Source organism: Sprattus sprattus (assembly GCF_963457725.1).
Source record: "Sprattus sprattus genome assembly, chromosome: 7".
Classification (NCBI taxonomy): Eukaryota; Metazoa; Chordata; class Actinopteri; order Clupeiformes; family Clupeidae; genus Sprattus; species Sprattus sprattus.
In genome coordinates, this window is record NC_137926.1 from 13906680 (window position 1) to 13928141 (window position 21462).

The 21462-nt window shown below is 42.8% G+C and overlaps 2 protein-coding genes across 5 annotated transcripts in view; both read right to left on the minus strand.

Moving 5' to 3' along the window:
• ankrd27 (ankyrin repeat domain 27 (VPS9 domain)) overlaps positions 1-6115 on the minus strand; it is a 23372-nt gene extending 17257 nt beyond the window's left edge. For all 4 annotated transcript variants that reach the window (XM_080841490.1, XM_080841492.1, XM_080841491.1 and 1 more), the window contains exons 1-3: positions 6035-6115; positions 1438-1560; positions 1-68 (exon numbers count right to left, since the gene is read on the minus strand). The exon at positions 1-68 is cut by the window's left edge and continues 43 nt beyond it. In XM_080841490.1, the coding sequence (XP_080697616.1) occupies positions 1-68; positions 1438-1539 (170 nt within the window). In that variant the 5' untranslated portion in view covers positions 1540-1560; positions 6035-6115. The remainder of the gene's footprint in view (positions 69-1437; positions 1561-6034) is intronic.
• Positions 6116-8167: 2052 nt separating this feature from the next.
• tdrd12 (tudor domain containing 12) lies at positions 8168-20629 on the minus strand (the record flags this gene model as incomplete). Its single annotated transcript, XM_080842643.1, is given in 29 exon segments — positions 8168-8190; positions 8193-8317; positions 10028-10194; positions 10703-10795; positions 11172-11379; positions 11776-11957; positions 12045-12126; positions 12374-12591; positions 12829-12968; positions 13310-13427; positions 13778-13906; positions 14193-14384; positions 14901-15028; positions 15334-15487; positions 15758-15943; positions 16037-16144; positions 16385-16445; positions 16598-16687; positions 16801-17057; positions 17326-17377; positions 17684-17775; positions 17984-18129; positions 18430-18643; positions 18887-18972; positions 19255-19310; positions 19593-19712; positions 19974-20110; positions 20333-20497; positions 20606-20629. Coding segments are annotated over 29 exon segments (3753 nt in total).
• Positions 20630-21462: the final 833 nt, after the last annotated feature.

Consider the following 21462-nt stretch of genomic DNA (forward strand, 5'->3'; position numbering starts at 1 on the left):
ACATACCCGTCAAACTGAGCCGCTGGGTATGTACTGACAGGTAAACTTCCCCAACACGGCACCAGGATCTACCATAAACAAAACAAATGACAACAGGGTCACCAGAGACAAGATGTCTACAACTACATAATCACAGAAGCTTCTTCCCAAAAACTGCATATATAACAATACATTTTCTTTTAAACACCTTCTAGATGACCCTCATCATGGAACAATAATGAGAACTCCAAATTACACGGATTTACAGAAATAGCCACCACATGCTAACCCCAGTGCTGCCATCATCCCCCCTGATTATCAGCTGGGTCAACTACACTACTACACCACTAAACCCACAGTCCACAAGGGAATATTTTACCCCACTAGTCTGTGACTCAAAGCCCTGGAGGGGTTGGGGGGTGGGCGGCCTCAAACAGGGCCTCTCTTTCACAGCATTTGGCCTCACAACCATCACATGGGGACGTCTGACCTGCTTACACTCTTCCTTCAACCCACTACTTTTTTTTTTTTTACACTTGTCCTTCCTCCTCTTCTCCATTCTCTTGTATTCAAGCTTTATTTAGTTTTTGCCCTCCGTGGCTGATTTGGAGTAAGATACACAAAGATATCAGTTAAAGCATTATATACAGTATAGTATGACAGAGGGGCTACTGTGTAAATGGAGGGAAAATGCAGTATCATCTGGAATCAGTTTTAAAAAGCCACTGGCATCACAACGGCTCACTTTCCCACTGATTATAAATGATTCATTAATGCTTAACATGGTTAAGATTTTGAGATTTTGGTTGCCCGAAAAAAAAAAAAAAAAAAAGTTTTTTTGTTTACATACACATTACTAAAGTTTGTAAATATATCAAGGTTGTGTAAATATTTCAAAATAAATCACCAGAAGTTTGGTCGAGTGGAGCTGAAAAATTGGCATAAATTCATGCTCCTTGTCTCCTTTTGATAGCCGTCACATTTTGATTTCCACACTCACGTGACCAATTACTCAGGCTTTATAAACATAAACTCTTTCACTGCAAATAAACATAAACTCACTCAGTGTATGCTCACAGTCTGTGGACTGTGGCGACATGTTTGCACAACAACGAATGGATAGGGGTCTGATAAAACGCTTTAATGCACTATTTTACGTGGAATGTTGGTGTGGCAGAGGAACCCACTAGAACCTTTCTGTTTAACATAAAACTGCCTAGTGGACAAACCGTCATGATCAAAGTTTTTCCCACAAATAAGAAGTCAAAAGAGCAGTTGAATAAAGGACGGAATTATTTCACTTAGTGGATCATTTCTGCTATCCAGTCGGACAGGGTGTTGTTACATTTTGGTAGTCTGATGGGAAAACTTGTCCCGGGATGTCGGGCTAGCGATTTTGCAAGCCCTGATAGAGAAGGATAACAGAGATAGAGATAGATTTAGGAGACAGACACTCACAATGCCATGCACCTCTGCCACGTGGCTGCACAGGTCTGGCCTCTGCTTCTCTAGCGCCTGGTAGAAAGGGTTCCTCAGCAGGTTCTCATCATACACAGCCATAGGGAACTGACACTCACAGTCCTGACAGAGAGAGACAGAGAGAGACAAAGAGAGAGAATATGAAATGGGCGGAAGGAGAGGGAGGTAGATTTGGATGAATGTGAGAATGGAGGGAGAGATTTTAGTGGGTGGGATGGAATGAAGACAGAGGGAAAGAGAGAGGGTGAATGAGTTTGAGGGAGGAGGGACATAGCAAGTATGCAGTCAGGGAGGAGGAGATGGAATGAGGAGCATTAGAAAAAAAAAGAGCAAGAAAGAGAAAGAAAGAGAGTGTGAGAGAGAGAGGGAAAGGGGGGGGGCAGAGCAGATAATCAGATTAAAAAGATTACCAGACATTTAGGAATTCCGCAGAACAGATTAGTGTACAAGATATGTGGTCATATTTGTTAAACATCTGAAGTCAAAAGCAAATCCAAAGTTGCCTGTGGGTTTTGCCAACAAGAACACAACATTTTTCAGCAATTTCGTTTGTCATAAAAGCACAAGTACCTAGACAGAAAGCACAAACCACGGCAGCCCAAAGCTTTTAACATTAGAACCTCCAACAAACTTCAGTGTCCCTGTAAACAGGCGTGAGTGTTACGCAAGCAGCGGTGAGTGGCGTGGGATGGAGGGTTAATGAGAGGTTGTCAGGGATCAACCAGCCTGATGGCTTAATCAGTAAACAAGCCAGTCAGGCACAAGCTCTTCCTCTGCTCCATCCTCACCGCCAATCAAACCACCATGAACCTCCCGAACAACAACGATGTTGTTCCAGACGCGGCCAGTGGTGCTCTTCAGCCAGCTGCTCCTCAGCTGAGCTCGTTAGCATCCCTCGGAAATGTAATTAGACCAGCGCTGGTCCAGTGTACAGTAACCAACAACAGCGGCAGCGGCAACGGCAACGGCAACAGCAGCATATATATATACAACAGCCTGAAGGTTCGTGCACAAAGGACACAGTAAAGAGACAAAACTTCAGTCATCTTCCACACAGCATAAGAAAGTCTCTGTTCTCCTGAGCAAAGTCAAACCCACTGATTGAATGCTGTTATCCAAACCAAACTCAACATTAAGTCACAAATTAAGTCACAAAACATCTCTTGCAGATGTCAAAGCTTTACAGCATTCTCACATACAAAAAACTGTAACTGTAACACCACAGTCTGCCAAATACTGCTACTGAAAAAAAGCACTTTTGGGAAACTATCAGAGCAGAGCTGTTTTCTTCAAGAGACAGCACCCTTTACAGGTCACTTTCATGGGACCAAGGCTTATCTTTTGAGCCAAGACAGAATACACGAAGCACAGTAACAGAGACCCAATCAGATATGTTCTATCCATGGGATAATCAATGCCCTGATCTCTTAACAGAAGAGATGTGGTCATGACTGAGATGACTGGCTGCTACAGATGAATAAGTTAAGCCATGTAAAACACACAGGTCATAGAGACAGGAGTCACACTGAGACAGTAGTGAAAGTAAATTTAAGAACTTACCCAACTCCTACAACGTTTAAAATTACACAAGGTGCTCTTGTTATGTATGGCATCGCACTGTATGAAATTCCACTTAACATTGTGAGGGGGGGCTTTCAGTAAGTCACTGTGGGACTTTCTCCGGCTGAGATGATGAGAATGGCCGCAACAGGTGCCTTGCTCAAAACTGAGCCCACTTCCCCAAAGCATTTTAAAGTTTCTCTACGTGATCTAGAAATAGGGATACATCAAGGCTGGTGCGCATTTCAAGGAAGTAAAAATGCAATTTAAAAAAATTCCTGTGCCATCAGCTGTGCTTTACTCTTTGATGGTGGACAGCACAGGGTTTGGGGCGAGATCCTGCTTGGGCTCCTCTAACTATAACTACCCCTAATGACCAGACGTCTTATAACAGACAACACTCTAGTCACACAAGGAACACTCTTTTATACTCCTTCAACTGAATCAGGCTTAGCAAGACCACATCAAGTTCAGACAATTTAGCATAAAAACACCGTAATCCTAAATAAACAAATACAGTCATGAACCACAGAATGAACGGTATGCCACTTTAAAATTCCACTGTTTGCTCCATCCAGTCAAGTCCCAGCCATCTCTTTCAAAAGTAGAGCCTCCATTCACTGCAGGTCTAGCACACCCTAGTTCTAGATCCATCCTGTTGAATAGCTCCTCATTACTCACTTCTTGAAAGTGATTAAAGAAGGCCTGCGCCAGGTTAAGAAGACGCATCTTCACAAAGTTGAGCCGGCGGATCAGGGAAGAGAGGGTCATCGTAGCTGGGGATAGGGGGTTCTTCAGCATGGGCCACTGAGGAAAGACGGATGGAAGGACGAAAACTGGAGGTGTCCGTGTTGGGAACTGACTATGAAGAGAAGCGAGAGGCGAGGAGCGCAGCTGCGGTGCAGGATGGCACCCCGTCCCACCCCACACCACCCTATCCCACCCCAGCAGTCTCCATCTCTCACAAGTTCAGAGATGCATGCTGGCCTGAAACCCTCAAGAATGCAACCATGTGATCTGTTCCACAGACCGGACTGGACCCAGTTGGGGGAAACTCCTCACTCGTGATGAGGAAGAGAGCGTGAGAGAGCGAGCAAAGGAAAGAAAGAGAATGCAGGGGACGTGTCAGAGAAGGGGGAAAAAGGAAGAGAAGGAAGATCAAGAATTTGTATCCGCAATGTTGGAAAAAAAAAGGCTACCTTTGCGTTCCCTCGCACTACTTTAAACTTCCTTCCTTCCCTGCATCCTGCAGATCACTGAAATACTTTCTTTTAGTGAGCTCTCTCTTATTGTAAATATTGGTTTAAGTTTACTTTCATTGATTAGATAGCCATGCTTATCTTTAAGCAGTAAAACTAAATCCACATATTAGATGCCTACTTCAAAGGACAATTCTATGAGCTGATCCAAGTCATGGTGCTACATGTTAGTGGCAAACAGACCAAGAGTAATGGGATTGCAAAAGGATTGTGAGGTTATGCAAAATGTAGGCTATTGCATGGGAACGTTAAAAAAAAAAAATCTCACCATCAGGAAAAATTCCCAATATGACCCTCGGGGGGCTTCGTACACACTTGCCCCCAGAATGTGAGGTGAGGAAAAAACGATAAAAGTTTCACTTGCAAGAGATTGCTGAAAACATTCTGTACTTCCTCCCACTCACTGCAATCAAAATCCCCGCGGTACTCCAGACCTCTGCAGGGGACTGGCCATTATATGGCTGACCGGAACATCAGGGGATGTTTGCAACTCTCCAAAAAATAATCTTTATTAGGACGTATATAATCAGAGACGGTTCAGAACATGTTCTTGAGCAACTTTGACAATATTCTGTAGCGTGCAAGGGTAGTAAAAGCTTCCCTTTGCGTAATTAGAGACTGTTAGTTTTCATAATGCAGTGTGAATGTGTAGCAAGAATGTTAATGTTTAAGTGTGTAGTAGAGTTCGAATTTAGAAGGAAGTTAATGCTTCCCTTCTGTGTCTTATATTAGCATGCATTACTGTTATCATTATTGTGTGTTTTGTTGTAAAATGCCTGTAAGCCCTGTGTTGTTGTCTTTGTGCACCGTTACCCTCTGTGTCGTGTACAGAAAATACATCCCTCCTGTTTTTCTTAATCGAACACTTCAGTATTATGAGCTATCGGAAACAGAAGTATCGTGGGTTACTTCACCTGTTCCTCAAGCTTACCTTGACATAAAGAAACCTGAACATGACATATACTATAGATACTATATGTAATGCCTGCAATGTTCAGGTTTCTATAGTTTCAACACAGTACACCAATACAACTACAAATCGATTTAAAATGATGTGGCTGAATCGTAAGATACAGAGCCGCACCTGACAGCAAGCATGCACAGACTAGCGACGCTAGTTAAGCATACAATTATGTAACGTTGCTGTTTGTTTTGCAAAAGCATTTTTAATACATACGACGTGTGAAGTGGGCAAACACAGGTGATATGACACCGAGTCAAATATGTCAGATGGTCAACTTTAGGGGCCAGTTGCACTAATCGTACACTGCTCCCTCAAACAGCATTGATCAACTTTAGCCCATAAAATAAGAACAGCTTCATGTCACCAAAACCACATAAAAATGAATCGGGCTGACAACCAAAATCCAGAAAAGATAGTTGGAGCTGCAAGTTAGGTTAGCTACGGGTAGACTAATAAAAAGTTTCTAGCTAACTACAAATAGAACACACCATTTGCACCATGTATTATGCAGATAGCATTAGTTGCACCGAGCAAAATCCATCGCTTGTAGTATGCCACCGAAAAAGGTCTTGGACAAGACTGTCCATCACCAACTTTCACGGAATCTGGTTAGATAGGACTTTCTCATAGGGTGGTCCTGTGCCTTGCTCAACAGCAGCTACCACAAGCTACACATAACGTTAGCTTGCTATCGATAGCAAGGATTATTTGTTATGCGAACAGTGAACCTATGATCTGGACATTTTAGCATTGAAACAATAACAAACACATGACATAGTCACGAACGACTCACCGAGTAAGTTATTGACACGGAGGTCGCATGATAAAATTCAATGTTTTCCAGAAGAGCGTAAACATCAGTCTCTTGCGAATCAACGTCAGCACCCGGCCTGCAAAATGGTGAAGTGTGTATATTCGTGTGAGGTTTCTCTAGCCAATGGCGTTCAACATCGGATGACCAAAGCTCATTTACTGAGCCAATCATAACTCTCGTTTGTAGATACAGAACACATCGCTGAACAGACACATTTCTAGAATTGTTCAAACAGATTACCTTCAGCCTGTGTTAAAAATGAGAGCAAAAAACTATTGAGACGAAACAATTGAGAACCAGTCAAAATAGAAAGGGACACAACTGATGAAGACTGGACCAGTTTATTATTCAGTTTATTGAAGTGATTCCACACAAGGCTACGCATAAGAGACAAGCAAAAATGTGATATCAAATTAAAAGTATTACTTTTGTCTCTGCCAGCCATCTCCTGATATTGTCTGATAACCTAACTTGCAGCATAGGGAACAAAATACTAAGAAAATTAAAGTAAACACTATTATTAAAGTAATTAATACAAACATATTTTTCTGCAACACAAGTTGCACTTTTCCAAGTAGGATATTCCTACCAGTTAATATACTGTTACAATGTGCTGTAATGAGGGACATTTCAGTCGCTCTCGCTCCCACTCTCTGAGGTCACGTAACAGCCATCCTCTCCCGTGTTGGCCGCAAACCGCTTTCCTGAAAGCATACACAAACACACAAAATAAATAAAAATAGAATTTCTTAAAGCTTCACTCCCTCCTTCTATGTCAAATGCACAATCTCTTACCAGCTGTAGTGTTCATCTTTTCGTCCTCCATGTGATCAAAGTCATAACTGACAAAAGCATTCTGTCCCCAGGAGAAAAGAAAACAAAATGCTTACAGGCAAGACCATGCAACAATAAACACAACAAACGTGTATACCTTGAGCATAAACAACAAGGGACAAATATTATTACAATCCTAAATATGATTAAGCTTACAACACAGAAAGATATGATTTTTTTTTTATTATTTTAGTTCAACACCAAAAAAAGGTAACACTGTGACCATGTATAACCTTCTGCTTCACGAGTCCTCTCCACTCTCCTTTCTCCTTTTTCACCAGTCTGACCTCAGGCTCGTTACATTTCATATCCCATGAGCAAGTGTCCGCGCTGATTTCCTTAAGTAGCTCCAAGTCAGCACGATAGTGCTTACCATTCGCATATGCACTATAAACAAAACCACAGCTCACATCACTATATTGTCTTTATCAAAGGACAGCCACAGAAAGAAATAAGTCTCTCAACAGAACTACAGGCAAAAAGATAAATGAGATTTCAAATGAAGCTCTGTGGCAAGTCAGAGTGGAAAGGGCTCCTTTGTTATGGTTCTGTGATTTGTTCTACAGACCTGTACACCACTCTGTCGGGGAAGAAGTTGCACGTCTGCATCACAGGATTAATAAGTTTCACCCGCACAATGACTAAATCCTGCCTCTGAAACCACTTCAACTGAGGGTGAAAGCTGGACAAAAGGCAGTAAGCAGTTACTGACGCATTTACGACATAAAAGGTTTGAGAGTATTCTAAGAGGAATAACAAGAGGAAACCTTTTAGGACTGTCCACTTCAAGGGTTTTCTTTAAGTTGATACGAGGGCTGACAACCTGCTCATCTACTCCAGTGGGTTAAAAGTAAAGTAAACAAGTCACACTTCTCAGAGTGAAAGCATAACAACCACCACTAACATACACATAAGAAGTATAGTTATATTAAGTCATACCACTTCCATTTCCACATGGGAAATTAACTAATGAAGTCCATCTTTGGGGTGAGAATCCCTCCAATTCATCCTGCCTGTGTAAAGAAAAAAACGCTCTTTTCCAACACACGTAGATGTAAAGAATTAAAGCATCACCTCAGTGTATATATCAGACAAAAAAAAATATTTTAAAAGATTTAAAAATAAAACTGTAAGAATAGGTGGCAGGGCATTCGCCCTCAGAGAACACAAATGCAGGGATCTCACTTCAGAAAGGGCATAGTCATCTCTCCACCAGGTGCGGAGCTCCCAAACCCCCCTGATATGCAGTCTGATAGCATGCTCTTCAGGTTGATGGGTTCAGTGACCGCCAACTCGATCTTTGGGGGTTCAGTTAGCACCTCAAGCCCAGGGACAAGGCTCTCTTCTGAGACCTTCTCGCTCCTATCCTGAGCGTCATATGGGGTACGTTCATTAAAATCTAGTGTAGCCTCTGAGTGGTTTTCAGACCTGTAGTCAGAAAGCCCAGGTTTAGTTTCATATTAATGGATGGATGAGATTACATCCCAAAAATGACACTCACAGTCCTTTTCATCCTAAGATCCCACAACAATCACATTATGAAGACCCCCCTCACTATACTTTGGGTTTATACTGAACAAAACAGAGACAACATAATGACATAGGGCCTCATTCTCGACCTTTTTCAGTAATTCTTCAGAAATGTTTCTTACACGACTTCGCAAAAACAACGTAAGAGAAACGCTTCCGCTGCATTCCCGCACGCTTGAAAATGTGTTCATAAGCAGCCGAAGTCTTCTCAGCTGGGTTCCTTCCGATTAGTTTCTTAGATTGATACGCGTTCTCGTGAAAGTGGATTTGCATACATACACGCCCTGCCAGCTCCTTATTAGGAGACGCAATTTTAGAAACGTTTGCTGTCGCAATCTCCCGAATCCACCTCGTAACAGGTGTTCATTAATAAGGTGGAGATATTGTATTACGTTGAACGTCCGAAGTCCGTAAAACACATTTAAGTAGTCACTTTTTTTTTTTTTTAATCAAAATCGAATTCGGTGTGAAGACCGGTCCCGAGTAGGAGTATAAATTGCAGTCAGTCCTGGCGATCGAAATGGCCACCATAGGGGTGAAGACTGGCCACGAGAAGTAGTATAAAATGCAATAAATTCATGCCTTAGTTCTTAGAGATTGGGTTTAGTGTTTATTTATTTATTCACTTACATTTGCAGTGTACATGTCATTCACATTCAGTCTCTTAGCAGACGCGGCCTTTGTCCAAAGTGACGTACAAGGGAGAGAACAGTCAAGCTACGAGCCATATAGACCTAGTGTAACAATAAATACTACCTCGTATAATTATGACTATAAATGTGAAACGTAATTGTTAATGATACAAATATTCTCGTATTTATTATTATCATAATTATTTTAATCCGAGGATGTCTGTAGAGTTGACGTGAACGCAATCACCAGCGGGTTCTCACAAATTCAACCGTTAACCCTTTTACTGTAATACGGAGTTTTTTTCAAATGTCATTCCTCAACGCGATTCCTCAAATAACCACAAGATGGCCCGTGGAATCGCATTTGAGAAGATTGCGGCAGAATTACGACTGCTATTTCGAGTTCTGAAAGTTGTCTGAAGTTCAGAGGAAAGCACAGAAGAAAAAACTATGGAGAATGCAAATGTTTTCATAAATGTTTCCGAAGTGGAGTTCCTTCTGAAATCCTTCGGAAAGTCTTCCCAACTGCTGTCGAGAATGAGGCCCATAGTGTATATCTGGCGTTGCTGAACCAGAAACGTGATGTTTAACATAGCATCTAGCTTCACCTATAATGCGGCGTTCAAGACCACTCAGAGCTTAGGTGCTTCTCACTTAGAAACTGCACTAGATTGCAGCTTTAAGACCTAGCTCCGACTCAAAGCTTCAGCTTAATTTCTCAGTATTATTACTCTTTAAATAAATCACTTTAGACAAAAGCATCTGGCAAATACTTTAACTACAATCCCACAAAGCTGAATGGCAGGCTGAGGTAGTTAAAATGCAAATATTGCCAGCAAGAACCCTCTGCCATTTTTGCTTAGTTACTTTTGCCTTTAGGTCAGAATACGTTTAGTTAACGGTTAGCAGTTCATTGTTAACTGTTAGTCAAGTAGATGTTAAACAGGAGGTTTCTATGGTAGCCGTGTGCACATACTGTGGGAAAAGCTGGGGACGCACAACTCCCTCAGGCCTCTCCAGAGCCCCCCTCAGCAGGTTGAGGTGTTCAGTGTTGGCTAGGCCCATGCCTGTGGACAGCACCTCACTGTAGACATTGTATTCATTGATGAAGGTCTTCAGGAGAGGGGCAGGGATCCTCCGCACCTGTCACAAGCAATGCATAGCAAGCCTCTTGCATAAATAGACATAAACCATAATATGCACCTTAATACACATCAAGTATGCACTTACTGTAAGTACTGTATACATACTGCACACTCTCAAAGTAAGAATGGTCCATTTTCACTGACATTTCAAAACCATGACTTTTCAAGGACCCTTAATGAAATTTCTATGATCTTTAACAACCTACAAGTACACACAATTGCATACTTTACGCCACAGGTTGGGCCTCGTTATTGAAAACAAATGAAACAGCAACATTTTCTGTTCCTTTTCTAATAGGCAATGAAACAGTATCATTGGAAGTAATTTCATATCTACATCCCACAAAATCAAATTTCATGACTTTTTCAAAACGTTCAAAACTTAATTTCCAGATTTTTCCAGGCCTGAAAATTTAGATTTTAAAATTCCATTATGTTTTCCAGGATGTCTATGAACGTGCAAACGTCATTCAGCAATGAACAGAAAAGGAGCGCTGGTGTCTCACCATGGGGTTGACCCAGACGGTGTTACCCAGACACATGACCACCTTAGCCTGGTGCTGCTTTCCTCTGATCTTCTGACTGATGGCCCTCGTCACCTAAAGATAAACAGGAGTTAATATTCCATCTATCGGTTATAAGGTGTTGCACCAATCGACTGGCCAACTCACCTATTCCTTCAAGAGATATTTGGAGCATTTGCAAGATTGTTATTTGACAGAAATGCAACAAGCTATCAGGTCGAACAAAGAACACATCTGTTGCATCAGCAATGCGGTAAAAACATGATTTTACTTGTGACAACAGTCCAGTAAAACCACTTGGACCACATTTTTTTCGCTTCTGTCTAGCTCTGTATTTCTGGGTTTAACAATTCGTCCTCGGACTACTTAGCAACTTCTTTCTCACATCTTGTCACAAATCTTGTAGGTCTAAAAAGTAAAACCCTCTGTCATGGAAAAGAAAGTGACGGACCTTTGGATTCCAGTCCACCTCGTTGTCGATGGGCCTGACCCCACACAGGATGATCTCCACCGCCTGGGGAGGCAGGTCCTGGAACTCAGGGGGTAGCTGCAACAGCTGGTGTGACTTCACTTCCTGTGTACTCCCCTCGTCCAGGAAGTGCACCATCACGCTGCTGAAAAGGCGGTTGCCTTTATCCGGCACAGCTACCACACGCACCCTATACAAGAAGAGGTGAGCCTCTATAAATAAAAGAGCGCTAGCGATTGTCCACTCTGTGACCTTTCCCATGTTAAACATATGTTCCTCATAACAGTGTACCCTTGCTCATCTAATCCAGGAGTCCTCAATCCTGCTTCTGCAATTCTACCTATCCAATCACACCTGATTAAGGTCACTATAGCCATGATGCTCTAGATGAGCTACATGAAGTGTGACAAACCTAAGAGTGAGTATCACTTATAAGTTTAGTAAGCAGTGAGCAGGGACAAATCAAACCATCCACTGACCAAGCCTTGAAAAGTTTTGAGAATCCATGAACTAACCTGCTCATTCACAAAAATTCAATGCAGGCATTCATGTACAAACATCCATTAGGGAAGAGTCTGGAACAGACCTGTGGTACTCGTCCTCCAGCTGAAAGGCGTACAGCTCTCCTTCCACCCCTTCAGTGGCCCAGTGGCGCTCTGTGGCGTAGTGGGCAGCCATCTGGGCAGAGAGCTTCTCAAAGCGGGCATCATTCTGGCTGACAAGACGCCCGTAGTACACAGTGGCACTCTTGATGTACAGGGGCACGACCTGTTGGTGTAGTTCCCACAGAGAATTTTAAAGGTAATACTTCTGTCAATCAATGCTTTCTCCCTGTCCATGCTACCCTGAACTCACCACAACCATTCCAGTCTCCAGATGCTTGGGATCATCTTGAGTTTTGTCTAGAATGTGTCTATCAGGACACACTCCAGTATCCCTTCATATAGAAAAATATAGGGACAAAAATGAGGACCCTCAAATATTGACATACTGGGAATACATTTTCTGCATGGTCACCGTTATATTTCTATTTCCATTTTCACTGAATCAGCTCATTTCACCAATTACCAAGGTGGATATTGTGCCATATCTTTTGACCTACCATCATCAGATTTCTTAAAGATCTGACTGTCCCACAGGGGTCAAACTGGTCAAACAAACTGGACCAAAAGTAAGGCAGCCACCTGCAGAAGCCTAGGCTCTTAAGGTATCCACACAGGGGCCTGTGGGCCTTCTGCTCCTCCTTGGCCAGCTGGACGCCCTGGGCAAAATCGATGAGCTCAGTGGGCAGCAGGGCATCGGTGCGCCTCAGGTAGCGTAGCACCCCTGACACATGGCGCGCATTCTTCTCCGTCAGCAACAGGATTGAGTTGGTGGCGGAAGGACCATTCTCTGGATGGTACTGAATGGAATGAGATAATATGTGCACACACACACACACACACACAAATCAGGACCAGCTCAAACAGTTTGATTTCCAAAATAATTTATAGGGGTATACTGCCCTCTACAGGTAAATAATGTAAAAGTTTCAGTATTCTGACCTCTTAAGAAACACTCAAATGAACATTTGGAAAGCACATACACCTCAGTATGTACAAACTCAACTAATGCTACATAAAAGTAGAGCAGTCCAAACCATGTCGGAGAGGACTCGAAAGTTGCCAGACATGCAGAACAGATGACTGCCAAACAGTTTTGGTGACGTTGGAAACCCATAATGCACCACACATGTTGCATCATCCACTCCTAAGGCTTTCAGACACTTCTCAGTTGTAACTGATGGGAGAGAAGGCGGGAGGTTAAATATCTGCTCAAAATACAAAGCAGACAAAAATGCCCTTGAATAAAAGTATTAGCAAAGTCTCGCAGCACAGTATATTACACAGAAGAGTCACACATTGTGTGTTAAAATGCTCAACCTCTGAGCAATTTCAACCACTATACCTTTTAAAGCGTATTTTACCAGCTGAGCTCTAATACATTAAACATCAATATGAACACCAACCAAAGAACATAAATCAGACACACAAATACTACCCACTAGAACATTTTGAGCACATTATCAAATACAATTGATAAATATCATTCCTAAACCCAACATGAGGCTTAAACTTTACCAAGGATGATGTGGGTGCCTGCTCCAATGGCTTTCTTCCAGCGCTCCATCACAAAGTCAAACTGGTGTGTCAAACCCTCATGGGCTTTCAGAGCCAGAGCTGAGGAGTTGGCCACAGCCTGAGAAAGAAACAGTCACCAACTTCAGTTGTGGAAATTTCCATACTCTGACACAGACACATTTGAAAGCCAGAGTATATCTGTGTGAGTGTGTGTGTGTGTGTGTGAGAGAGTGAGTGAGTGAGTGAGTGAGTGAGTGAGTGAGTGAGTGAGTGAGTGAGTGAGTGAGTGAGTGAGTGAGTGAGTGAGTGAGTGAGTGAGTGAGTGAGTGAGTGAGTGAGTGAGTGAGTGAGTGAGTGAGTGAGTGAGTGAGTGAGTGAGTGAGTGAGTGAGTGAGAGAGAGTGTGTCTTTGTTTGAGACAGTGTTTGTAGTTCAGTATGTTCAACATAAGCTGCATTGTGTTCAGTACCTCAAAGACCTGCTCTAGCTCATCTATGCAGCTGGTGATGATGACGGTCTTCTGGGGGATGGAGGGGGAGAAGTCCAGAGCCCTGAGCGTCCCTGTCGTCTTCTCACAGTCCAGACACATCAGGATCATCTGAGGGTTAGACACACACACACACACACACACACACACACACACACACACACACACACACACACACACACACACAAAACTTCCAAATTATCATGATTAACACGTACTTACTTATGGCGTTCATAAGCACTGTGCACCACTGATCCATACTGTCAGTGTCAATGAAAATAGATTATAACGTAAAAATGGTGGAATAACTTAAATGCTAAAACAAAAGAAACAATTAGACTGAAAAAACTGTGTAAATGTGATGAAACAACAGAACTATAAGTACAAACTGTCTAACCTGGTGCACGCCACCATACAGGGCAGCTTCTTTTGGGACTGTAATGATGACCGTGGCGTCCCTCATGTAGTCTTTAATCAGGCTCTCCATCAGGACGTTCCAGCTGGTGCCAACGGCGACCAGCTGCTGCGGGGTCCGGGACCGGTCAGTGCTGGACACCACGCTCCGGAAGTGCTTCAGAACCACCTCCATCTTCAGAGGGGGAGAGCCAAACGGGAGAGAATAAAAGACTGGCGAATTAGACAGAGAAGTGAGATAGAGGTGATGTGTCAAGCGAGCTTTAAGAAGCTCTTGAAGACCTAACTCTTCAGAGAGCACCTTCCTTTCTAACTTGCACTTCTACTAGTACTTGCACTTCTACTTGCACTTACAGCAGTTACATTCCAACACTTTTTTTCTATTTCTTATGTAAAATAGTATTTATTGTTACACTAGGTCTCTATTGCTCGTAGCTTGACTGTACTTGTACGTTGCCACCCAACAACCCATTGTTGGGCTTCCACTCTTTCCCAATCATAACAATTTCACATTCGCAACATTTGTTTTGCTTTAAGCTAATGTTAGCTTCCTTTCAGAAAACCCCCCTCATTCTATCGCCCCGCTTTATCGTAGACCACCTTCTGTGTGCGTTACTCTTGAGGGTTCAGTACCAGAAACTGCTCTGAGTTTTATACAAGAGAGACTTCACAACCTGTGTCCCTGCCCCACCTCTTTGGTTGCTCTGGAGAAGAGCATATCCACCTCGTCCATCACCAGGTGGCACAAGCGCAGGAACATGCTGCAGTGGGCCTCCAGCAGTCGCACCAGCGTGAAGGGAGTCGTCACCAGAAGCTGACCTGAGAGACGGCCATAGCCGAGAGAAGAGGGGAGGGGTGAGGATGCTATGCAATAACTTTCAAATTAAAGACATAACACTAACTACCGCCGAGCCAGGAGACCACATGCTGCATTCTGCAACCAGTCTTCTTTTTAATTTTTTTGTTTTATTTATGGTAATTGTAGCCCATAAAAATGGGGGGGCTTATTGGCTCGCACCACAGTGCCCCCCTGAAACCAGTCTTCTATGTGATGATCAAGGAGCTTCTGCCAACTCAAGAGACACTAAAAGAAGATCAGAGCACAGAGAAGAGCGGAGCCTCACAGTTCTTCTGGGTCCTGAAGGCTTTGGCCTCCTCCTTGTCCTGCCCCAGCAGCACCACAGCTGGGTTGAGGTGCTGAATGGCCCGGCTAGTTTCCAGCAGGTCGAATACAACCTGAACCTTCTCCCAGCTAGGGCAAAGGATCACCGCTATGGGCTGAGAATGGAAGACAAAGATGACAACCAATTTGACAAGCGAGTAAAGTATCAAATGACACCGTGTTTTTTCTCAGTAGTGTTACTCAGTAGCGTCAGTAATGTCAGTCAGTTACATTTTGAACATACTCTTGAAACCAGCTGTGTCCCTAATCTTCAATAAAATATTGGTACATATAGACAATATATAGACAATAATACAACAATGTCTCTGGTACACACAGCTCCCAATCCCACTCCCTCCCTCCCTCCCACCCACTCATTCACTCACCCCATCGCATGTCATGAGGGAGCAGTGGACGGAGGCGTTCTGCATGTGAGTGATCAGCGGGGGGAGGTAGTTCAGTGGGTCCTGGCCTGAGTGTGTCACCAACAGCGTGTCGTTGCCTCGAAACACATGGGGCCAGCAGTACCTCTGAGCTACATCAGGACCAGTGTGCTTTACCCTCTTCAGGTACTGTGGGGTATAATACACCAAAAAGAAAGTCAGACCAACCGCCTTGCCCGGAAGCCTATCTGCCTACTGGTGAGGTTAAAAGCAGGACATTACCCGTTTGAAGTGGTCGGAGATCGGGGAGTGAGCCAGGCTTTGCCAAGGTTCTATGGAAACAGAACAATGGACTAGAACCCCATTCCTCTTTGGGTCAGAGGGTATAACCTAGAGGACACAAATTAGGTGGAGACAGGGACACACACAGAACATCACAAACATTACTAATGGACTGCAGAAGAAGAATCTGGTCCACTAAGCTGAACAGGAAACAATTGTGGTACTACATTACCAAAACATTACTAAAACATAACCCAAGCCCTGTAGTGAGTGCTCTGTAATGAGTGCTCAAAGTGGCACACAGCTTTTAAAACATCGAATACAGCTTCTTAACAACTGAGTGCTTACTGTAACGTCATCGTCCTCCGCGTCAAGATTGAGTGGTCCAGGGTTGAGCCACTCCAGCAAACTGCAATCACAAAGCTTCAGTATCATCAAACATCTTAAACCACACACACCCACAAGTCTCGTCGTCTTACACACACACAAACGCACACGCACAACTTAAGAAAACAGTATACTCTGTTTCTTCAGCACAAACTCTAAGGAGAACTGCCTTACCGAGCAGCAGCCAGCTCCTCTTCAGTTCTTGGCTGCGGGGTGAAGTTCTTCACCTGTGTCCAGTCTTTAGCAGTGGGGCTATTGGAAGAACTGTGATAAAAGCCAAAAAAATGGCAAATAGAAATAGTGACGTAGATACAGTCAATGCCGAAATCTGTATACTAACCAATGAGGACACCAGTAATGTGTAAAGGTATTCTTACGAGGAAGTATCAGTCTTGATGGGCACAGAGCTGACCAGGTCATGGTCCTGCAGCAGAGGCAACTCGGGGAGAGTGCCCTCCTCCTTAGCCTCCACCTCAGCCTTCTCCTTAGCCTCCACCTCAGCCTTCTCCTTAGCCTCCTCCTCAGCCTTCTCCTCAGCTTCCTTCACAGCCTTCTCCTCTGTCTTTCTCTTAACCAGTTCAACAAAGCCATTAGTGAGGCCATTTCTACCGTCAGACACACAGCTCAGGTCTACCTGTATTACCAAATGTTCATGAACATCAAAAAAAACACAATTACCTCCAAAGGCCAAGGATATTTACGGACCTGCCTACCTTGATCTATATCTATCTACTCAATTCTTAAGATGATGACATTAAAAATATCCAGCTAAAGTCTAGTGCCTGAGCATTACTTAGAATAGAATTACCAAGTAGAGGTAAAATTCAAAACCCGTCCTATTATCTGTACTCAAATTACTGTGGCAAAGCACGAGTTTGAAAGCACCACGTTGAGACACTCACCTTGGACTTCTCAAACCCACCAACAGCATCAGGATTCAAAAACTTCAGATACCTGAGAAAAAGATGCAAAGTGTTCCAAGCTGTTTGCACAGTGTAAGTCATCTTTACTCTCGCACATTGAGAAGTAAAGATTGCATCTGACCTGAACAGCTTCAACTCTTCCATTACTTCATCAAAATCACTCAAATCACTCAAAATACTCTACTAATATTTTGACCACAGCTGTTTAGGCTCTGATGAGAACTGATAGGATTTAACAGTTACTGCTGATATTAAGTGCCAACTCATTCTAAAATAACAATGATAAAATACTTGAAATGAATAATTCTACATTTGAGCCATTTTTGTCTTCTTTTACCTATTCTTCTCCTCAACCTCTTGTGGTGGTGGAATAGGTCCAGTGCAGGTATTCTCTGGCTCAGAGTCACACGGCCTATCTGGGGTTTGTGTCTGTTACAAAAGTCAGTAGCTTATTCATATTATAAGGCATTATAGGAAAGTTCAACAATTAATACATTTTGATTTCAAATGTTCTCAAAGTTTCAATAATATTCTGCTGATTACAAGATTGGTAATTATGGAACAGAGATGAGTCGTAAGACTGGAGGAAAAAACACAGTTTACGGTGGTCATAAGCAAACCCTGCAGAAAACTATACCGGTTTCAGTGTGATTGGCTGGACACAACGTGGCTCTACCAGAACCCTTTCACTGAGAGTTTTCTGGACGCCTGTATAGACTTCCCCACAGGCTGTCTCATATGTGGTCTGTGCTGACGACAGCAACTCTGGAATCTGGTCCAATTCTAGATCAGAGCAGCAGCACAGTAAAGAGCATAAACAATCATGAAATATTATGAAAGTCTAGTTTTAAATCTTCTTATTAGGTTCACAAGCAAGTCAATCAGACAGGACAGTGAAAAATACAAGAATACTCATTTCAGTTGTAAGAATTACGTTGTGCTCAAGTGATGGAGAGATATTGCCAGTGTCATTTTCTAAAATGTTTATCTGAATTGTTATTGGTATCTCTAAAAATGAAAGAGATGAAAAGTTTAGCCTCACAATCCTGTCCTTAAACTGAGATGTGTATAAATAATACTAACCTGGCATGGGAACAGTGGAGACCTCATAACGCACACCGTTGGGTGGGGCTAACTTCACCTCAAATCCATTCTGAGTCAGGAATTTCTCAGGGCTGGAGAACATGTCACCTTTCATAAAGACAGGTGGAAGACCTTTACCCTCCTTCTGTAAACTCTCCTTCTCAGTCTGGGTGCAGGCAAACCTTTTTGCCAGCAGATCGTGATTCGCACAGATCTGTAAATAAAAATAAGTGACACAACAGGATTTAGAGAAGAAAACAGCAAAGAAAATAATACCTCCATATTTAGATATAAAATGTAAAAAGCGAATTAGCTTTTTTGAACTGACATGTCACTATATAATGTGACTGAACTTATAATGATATTTTAATATATCACTTAAAAACTGGCCTGTTAGTCTATAAAACAACAGCATTAGGACATAGCTCATGTGTAGGTGTGCTGAACTGGATCATACCTTCACACGGTTAATAGTTAAATAGAGTTCAATTTCCAGGCAATCATCCTGTAATCCACACACCACTGCCTCCACCTGAGAAGAGGCTATATGGACAGAGATATCACACCAGGGAAAAGGCTATACAGACAGCGATATCACACCTGAGAAGGGGCTTTACAGATAGAGTGATTAACAGGGATATCACACCTGAGAATAGGCAATACGGACAGAGCGATCAACAGGGATATCACAACTTTTATGTAGGACATTGGCTTAAACAACATAGATTTAAGTTTAATAACCAAAACCTTTGACTCGGCTGTGAGAAAAATGAAAGAACAGCACAGGAAATGGGACAGATTTCAGTTAACATGGGAAAGGCTTACCTTGCCAGAGGATGTACAAGTATCTTGTAGCAGAGCTGTCCCATCGCACTGATGGTCTATGGGGCAAACGCAAAAGTCTAATTCTGAACTATTCTTTGCCCTGACATCCTTCAATACATCACTTCCACACTTTCTGTCTATGGCGATCATTGAGCTTTAGGTACTAGTATCCATTGCCCGCATATCTGTGTTTGGGACAGGTAGTGAGGTTTACTAACTGCACAGCGCTTTATCCTTTGTCCACCGTTATACTAACAAGGAACAAAATGTCTCCAGCTTGAGAAAACACATAGTCAAAATGTGTGTCTGAGGTTTAAGGTATACACTGGTAGTCTTACACCAGCTCTGCTTTGGCATCGACGATGGACACGCGCAGACTGAGGGGATAGATGCCGGCCAGCTGGAACTTTCTCACACGGAACGGCAGGTGAAGGAACCTCTCCAAGAGAGCATAGACCCTGCAGACGGATAGGACAGACACTAGTTTACACTCACACAGTGGATGAGTACTCAGCTGCCCTTTCTGTTAATGCCCATCAGATGACTATATTATGTGTGTAATGTTCTCCCTGTACTGTACTCCAGATGAACCCACTTGCTGACACGTAAACACTCACCACCACTTTTTACTCTTCACTACAAGCAGACTCTTCTATTTTTTCTGACTTCAACAAGCTGCTAGTGCAGTTAATGTCCACTTGTGCTAAATATGCATGTACCTGTTGGCAGTGACACTGACATCCTCCACATGGTCTACCAGGAAGCAGGTGACTCTGGTCTCCTCTAGCCCCTGGTACACAGACTCCACAATGGCACGACACCAACTCAGCAACAGAGGGGAAAACACCACACACAACTGCGGAAAAGGAACGACAGGGGCAATTAGTGGTCAATACAGCTTCAAATCTATGGCATTACTTACATACCTGCATCTGAAATGGTGCTCATATTTGCTCTACTTGCCTAATCTTCAACAAACACAAAATATTTCAATTCAATCAAACGAAGTGATTATGCAGCACATGTGTGCATGGAATGACACTCAGGAATGCAAACCTGGAACTGGAACCCATCTTACCTGCCCCTTCTTTAAGGAGGAAGGTTTCACAGACTGAGGATCTAGATTTACATCATGGAAGAAGAGGTTCATCTCCATCTGCAGGTTATCATAATCCTTTTGGCTGGACACCTGAACCCCTGGACCTTTCATAATCCTACCCCACATACAGCTAGGGTCCTCAATCTAAGGATACAAATTCATTTTTAAATTCTCCATCACAATCACTTCTCAAATCTGCGTCTACTAATGCGGATGTTGGTATACAAAGAATAAGAAGTTGAACTAAGTTACCTTCAGTATGGATAATTCCAGCATTTTCAGCCACCTACGTTACAAATGATAAAACATTATCAAGATATGCCTACAAAATAGTTACTATTGATAAGCTTCCACTGCAAGTGCTGTGCATACACTTTAAGAGAGGATATTTTAAATTACTTTTTTTTAACAAACCAACTATGATCTTGCAATGCAGATTAGATCTTCAAGAACACCAATGCACACTGAACGTTGCTGGACTTCAGTTTAACATTAACAATCTTGAATTTTTTGCCGCCCCGAAGTAGAAATACTACACGTTACACGCGCTCCGTCAAGATAAAGCTACCTTACCATGTGCTGCTAAGATGGGTGCCCTGTTAAACCACGTACCAAAACTAAAGTTATCTCCAATTTTGATCAAATTCCGAACGAGTATCAAGCAGCAAGCTCATGGACTGAAATTATGCTTTATTTGCCCAGGTCCCGTTAGGACATTATCTTCAAATAACATAAGATAATTGACTGGAATTGGTTATTAGCTGGCTAACCTGCTGTGGGTGTTTGCACCTTGAATATTTAGTTTCAATTTCTGTGGTCTCAAACGATCTGTGCAAGTATATTACGCATTCACAAAACCACCACCAATATGCATTTACCTGCAAGTTTTGCAATAGCACCACCACAGCCGAGGATCCGAAGCACTTTTAGGATTTTTGTTGGCTTTGCTTTTTTGCTAACCTGACTGGTTTCATAGGTAGTGATCGCTACTTAATGATAAAGAGTTTGGGAACCTGTAAAGTCGCTGATTGCATGACATTCCAACGTTATGCTGGCGTCCAATCGGCGCCCTCTACAGGAAAAGGAGCCATGCGCATCTTTTTTCAACA